This window comes from Panthera pardus, unplaced genomic scaffold (assembly GCF_024362965.1).
Source record: "Panthera pardus isolate Hobbes unplaced genomic scaffold, ASM2436296v1 HiC_scaffold_13, whole genome shotgun sequence".
Taxonomy (NCBI): Eukaryota; Metazoa; Chordata; class Mammalia; order Carnivora; family Felidae; genus Panthera; species Panthera pardus.
This window is the reverse complement of record NW_026526688.1, coordinates 104,810,540-104,816,620: the sequence shown is the minus strand read 5'-3', so window position 1 is coordinate 104,816,620 and position 6,081 is coordinate 104,810,540. Positions and strand designations below refer to the sequence as shown.

The 6,081-nt window shown below is 37.8% G+C and overlaps 1 protein-coding gene across 2 annotated transcripts in view; it reads left to right on the top strand.

Moving 5' to 3' along the window:
* The first annotated feature begins 334 nt into the window (after window positions 1-334).
* Window positions 335-6,081, top strand: part of SYNPO2 (synaptopodin 2) — a 171,300-nt gene continuing 165,553 nt past the window's right edge. The window contains exon 1 of one of the 2 annotated variants that reach the window (XM_019418495.2): window positions 335-631. In XM_019418495.2, the coding sequence (XP_019274040.2) occupies window positions 527-631 (105 nt within the window). In that variant the 5' untranslated portion in view covers window positions 335-526. The remainder of the gene's footprint in view (window positions 632-6,081) is intronic. The other variant, XM_019418489.2, reaches the window with a different exon arrangement.

The window sequence follows — 6,081 nt, the reverse complement described above, 5'->3', positions numbered from 1 at the left end:
TCTTCTTAAAACATTTATTTGAGACATTGGAATTGTCTAGTAGTTGAGTTCTCAGAGCTCATATTGGGAGATGACACTCGTGGCCTGGAGATTAAAACCTTCACGTGTTCTCTACTATTTATATGATTATTTAATGAAAGTTTTTCAATCATTCTTTAAGTGCTGGCATTAAATGTGAGTGCTAGGGAACTCTTGCTCCACCGCCCCAAACCCGCCCCAAAAGAGGACCTTCTGCGGTGAGCGAGTCTCCTTCCCTTGCTTGAAATGGGCTGAACAAAGGAGCGTGACGCAAAAGTGGGCGGTGTCCTCGATGCCAGGGAGCGCTTCTGCCTCCTTGTGAATGATCCTATTAGCTGCGCTAGTTCGCGGCAGCGGCGGCCGGGACGGCGGCCGCAGCAGGAGCTCGGCCTCTGCGCTCCCCAGCCCTGCCACCTTGGAGGCGCCTGGGGCTAAGCACACATCTCAACCGCACCGAAGCCTAGTCTGTCTTTTCAGGCTCTTCATGCTACCCAACTAAAAGGAGAAAATGGGCACGGGGGATTTTATCTGCATTTCCATGACCGGTGGAGCGCCCTGGGGGTTCAGATTGCAAGGTGGCAAGGAGCAGAAGCAGCCCTTACAAGTTGCTAAGGTAGGACCTCCGAAGAGATGTTATCACCGCTCTGTGCGGGGAGGGAATGAAAGCAACCTGTTGATGGTTTTTTCAAGGGCTGATTCAGAAGGTTATGTATGGGTCTGATTTTGGCGCTGATGCTAACTTTTCCCAGGATGCGGGTTTGTTCGTGTTTCGAAAAAACTTTCGAGTAACATATAGCATATATACAATTAACCAGTAATTGAAAGAAAAAAAAAAAACAAACAAACAAGAGTGCCATATTTATCAGCTGAAGAAAAGTCTAGTTAATCAGCTTCTCTGACAACCGGCAAGACACTTGGGAAGTTTCTTCTAGGCAATATAGAATATGCAGTTGCGTTATTGTTTCATGTTACTTTACTTGGTTCTGGCAGAAGAGAAATGCTCAGCTCAGCATAACCAATTAGCTTGGCTTTGGGGGACTCTTACAAAGCGTTGGTAGTGACATTTACAATACAGCATTTCTTAAAAGGCCGATTTGGGGCAATAATTTTAAATATATGATGAAATGTCATAAAATCTATTTGAAAGAATATTCTCTTAAGGGTTTTACAAATAAATGCAAAAATCTACCATCATGTGTACTCACCTAGTTAAGTGCTCAAAATAAAATTCAAAGACATTAGAAATATATTGTAGTAACTTATAGGAAACTTTGAAATGCATGTAAAAATGATTTTAAATGTTTTAGATGTTTTTGTTTCCATCATATTGATTGTTTCTTGCTACCAGTTTGCTGGAAGGGATCCGATATAGTTTACATTGGGATTCAGATAAAATAAACTTTAAAATGCATGAAATTAATGCAGACTTCTACCTGATTTGGATGCCAAATTGTAGTATTGTATGAAAAACATGTTTGATTAATTTCCTCTTTATAATTATATTAAAAGTGGATCTAGAACTTTATGAAATATGTGGACTACTGGCCTTTGTAGTTATTCTTTCTCTTGGCTTTGGCTTTTTTTTTTTATGTTCACTCTGAGGAAAGGAGTTTCTTTGAAATTTTCTGCTCCCAGGCTTCCATCGAAAAATCCTTTTGTAATGTGATGGTGGAATCCTGCCACCTAGTGAAAATTTCAAACATCAAGAATGAAGCATAAGACAGAGGGTGAAAAGCAGAATTTTTAGAACTGGAAAGTTTTTCAGAGACTTCCAGTTCAACCTGCGGAGTTTAGATAAAAGCCCAGAAAGTTTAAGTAACTTTCCTCTGCTTTAGACTAGCAGTGATCGAAGAATCCGGAAAGGAGGTTTCATTGTGTTGCTTTAGGAGTCCATGGCAGGAAGCATCAGACAAAACAGTAATGACAAATTTGGAGTATGCAGAATTCATGACACTGAACTGGAGTTGTTCTGAGTCTAGAATAGCAGTTGGCTGGCTCCAGTTACTGAGATTTGGGTTCTAATTCCAGCTCTGATCTAACTTGTAGCGGGCCTGTGACAAATCTCTCACCCTTCCTGACTCATCTGTTGTGAGGTGTTGGGGGGTGGGGGGGAGAAAGAGGCAAAAATTTTGAGTGCTGTACAAAAAGAGAGAAGTAAAGAGGAAATTGTACTCTACCATCAGTGAAGTTCTAATATTGCTCTAGTTTTACTGTCCTAATAGTATGCAACTTTAGAATCACTTGCCTCCCAGTTAAAATGTAGGGACAAAGGTGGCTAGATGCTGTTATTCCAGTAGTTCTTTTGTGGCCAGACCTTAAGAATGGGTTGGGTATTGGGCTTCTCCTGAGTCCGCGATGTGCTTGTTTCAAAGTGGACCTATTGTCCCTCTCTCTCTGCCCCTCCCCTGCTCACACTCTGTCTCTCTTTCTCAAAAATAAATAAACATTAAAAAAATTTTTTTTAAAAGGGAGGTTACCTGAGTAGCTCAGTCGCTTAAGTGTCTGACTTCAGCTCATGTCATGATCTCATGGTTCCTCTGTTAGAGCCCCGCATCGGGCTCTGTGCTGACACCTCAGAGCCTAGAGCCTGCTTCGGATTCTGTGTCTCCCTCTCTCTTTCTGCCCCTCTACTGCTCACACTCTGTCTCGTTCCCTCTCAAAAATAAATAAGCATTAAAAAAATTCAAAGTGGAACTATTGTGTGGTGATTTTTTTTTAAGAACTGATTTTGTTTTTGAAGAATTGCTAGTGAACAGTGCTTTGGGAGCATTTCTCTGCCGATGATGTCTCTATTGACAGGATTCAGAGAGGATATTACATGTCTGAGTGTAAAAAAATTCGATCCTTCTCTTCCCCCCAAGTTGAACTTTCCTAAAATACCCTGGCAATATATTTGTGGTTTTAAAAAGACCATTATTAAAGCATTTGAATGTTTGCTTTAGTTTTCTAGTTTGTGATAGTATAGTTAATTGTTGATTTAAAAGTATTATGAAGTCGTCTGGATGTTTGCATTAATTCTTGTGTGTGTGTGTGTGTGTGTGTGTGTGTGTGTGACAGAGAGAGAGAGAGAGAGAGAGAGATACACTACAGACTAGTCTACTTTTCCCCATATGTAAAAAGTGACTAGAAAGCCTTCAAAAGAAGAAAAATGTCTAAGTTACTATGGCAATGCCTACTTTTGTTGGTCTATTTTTTCCACTTAACTCAAACTCACATTTAATTTCTTATGCTAGCATTATTTGTTCTAGAAAACTCTTGGAGCAAAGTGCTTGTCACTTTGTATGTTATCAAGTCTATGACCTCACTGGGATTACTGTTTTTCATTTAAAACATCGAGTCCACTCAGTTCCAGGAATGGTCCCTGGGCTCAAGGTGAAATGAACATGGCATGGACTTCCTCCTCTTCCAAGTTACCTACAAGAAGGAGGATGGAGAGGAATGGGGTAGAAAGGCTGGGTAGGGATGGTTGCTAACAAACACAATGCTCACAGTTTTGAAGAACATGCAAAGGATGAATTTGGAATTGAAGAAAATATACATTAACAAAGAAAAGGAAATTCCAGACAGTGCTTGAATCATGCTCCCTTAAAATGGGGACACTACAAAGCAGTTCTATAGATAACAAATTTTTGGCTTGTTTTAAAATATCTAGTGTTCAGATTTTTTATAATTCTGTATAAAATGAGAATCTAACAAGCTGAAATAGTGAAAAAAAAGCTAATCTAATGTTATTAACAATGAGTAGAAGTTGAGTAGATTATAATTCCCTATAAATTATAAATTTATAAATATATATATATAAATATATAAATTATAAATATCCTTCTAGTGACACATTTAGTCACTTTTGAGAGATGTTCAAACATTTTTAGTATTTGACTGGCTGACTGAACTGTAGGCAAACTCCAACTTTTAAAGATCACTAACAGAAATATTAATAATCAAATTTTTATAACATTGAAGCTCAAAGCCATAAAATTTGGATTTGTTTCAAGAATAAATTGAATTTTGGGGGCTCCTGGGTGGCTCAGTCAGTTGAGTGTCTGACTCTTGATTTTGGCTCAGGTCATGATCTCATGGTTTGTGAGATCAAGCCCCTTGTCAAGCTCTGCACTGATAGCACAGAGCCTGCTTGGGATTCTCTCTCTCCCATTCTCTCTGCTCCTTCCCCACCCATGCTCTCTCTCTCTTTCTCTCAATAAATAAATAAACATAAAAAAAGAATAAATCGAATTTTTACAAGGCCCAAATAATCAGTAACAGTTGTCTGGTTTTTAAATGTTTATATATCTTTTAACTTATGTTCTAAATAGATGTTATAGAAAACAAATATCTCTAATACAGAATCATAGGACAATATTCTGTAAGGTATACTTTGAGAATATCATTCATAGAAATAAATTTATTGAGACCTATTTATAACATAAAACTCCATTGTATGTGTGCAAACATTCTTAGAAAAACTATGTTAGCACTTTTACTTTACAAAACTCTTTTTTGGAATATGTACTTACGTGGCTATGTCTCTGGGTATGCTCTTGACAATTTGGGAAATCTTCATATAAAGAAGTGGGGAGAAATTTTTGTTTTACAAACAAATCTTATGAGCAATTCAGAAATAACTCACATTTTAAATATAATAAAGAAAGAAATGTGCACACTGTATCCTTTATATGTTAGAATGTTTAGCACTTTAAGCTTTCTTTAAAACGTATAGACACTATGGTACTTATAATTCTCTTATTGAATTTCAATTCAAAGTTTCAAGTAGCTTTTATTAAAATTGAGATGACAGATTACAGTCATCTATTTTATGGGCAGAAGTGGATTTAATGATTCTGTTTGTCCTCTCTGTAAAACTTTAAATAAAGATGTGGTATTTAGGTAAGGCACAATCAAGTAACATCATCTTACCCATTAGTACCATCAGTGAGGTCTCTAAAATGTTTCAAATAAAATAATTCCAGAAGCATAGCTACTTCTAAAGGGAAAAAGAAATATTTTAATGTGTTTGAATATGTGTATTTGAGGATAAATGCTCTTTACTACATATGGAAAGCTGGTAACATCTTTGTCACTTCATTTTGTTAAGTTTTTGAGAGCTTTCTAGAAATTCTAATAGCAGGTATGTTTACAGAAGTCAATGCATGCTAGGTAAATCTATTAAGCATATGTTATTTAAATCTTTGTTTTGGAATTGTGGGTTTTAAGACAGAACACTGTTGAAAGACAATGAGCTAAAATAATGACTATGCATGAACTTTACCATTATCGGGACATGGCATATATGTAACCAACATTTATCAAGCTCTTTTCAGGGAAATGTTCTTTGTAATATTTTCTTTGCAGGTATTTTCAAATGACCCCCAAAACCCAAGAAATAGTATGAAAAATATCTTCATTTTAGAGATGAAGGAATTCAGGCACAGAAAGGCTATGTTACTTGCCAAAGGTGAAGCTGTAAAAAATGGTGGGATTTGATTGCAAATCTGACTTCTCCTGAACTGATAGAAAGAGGTACCTGAGAGAATGAAAGTAGGCTAAGATGGTGCCCCAAAGGAAGTTTATAGAAAAACAAAAAACAGTGTGGTCTTCATCCAAATCCGATTTAATTGGCCAAGGGAGCCCCAGGTATCAAGATTTATAAACACGCTAAAGACAATTCTAATGTGTGGTCAAGATTCAGTACCGCTGCTGTAGAAAGTTGAGGCCAGATATGTCAGTCACCACAGGGCTTACTGAAGGGTGGCATGAGACATTCTTCCGGCACTTTCCCACTGCCCCTTTCCCAGCTGATACAAGAGAAGGACCAGAGAGACTCAAGAATTGTCTGGGTCTTTAGCATGGTGATTAAGTCATCATTAGTAGTGGGAAGATTTTCCCTTTCTGAAGCCAAGATCTATGAATTGCAGGGAGGCAAGGAAGTGCTGGGAAGCTTAAAAATGATCATTGTAAAGACTGGAGGTGCCTGCAAGAGGGGAACCTGGCAAGCTATTCCCTAGCAGGACATCCTCTTTGTCAATAGAATTGCTGGCTTTCCTAGTGCCATGTGAACGGTGGAAT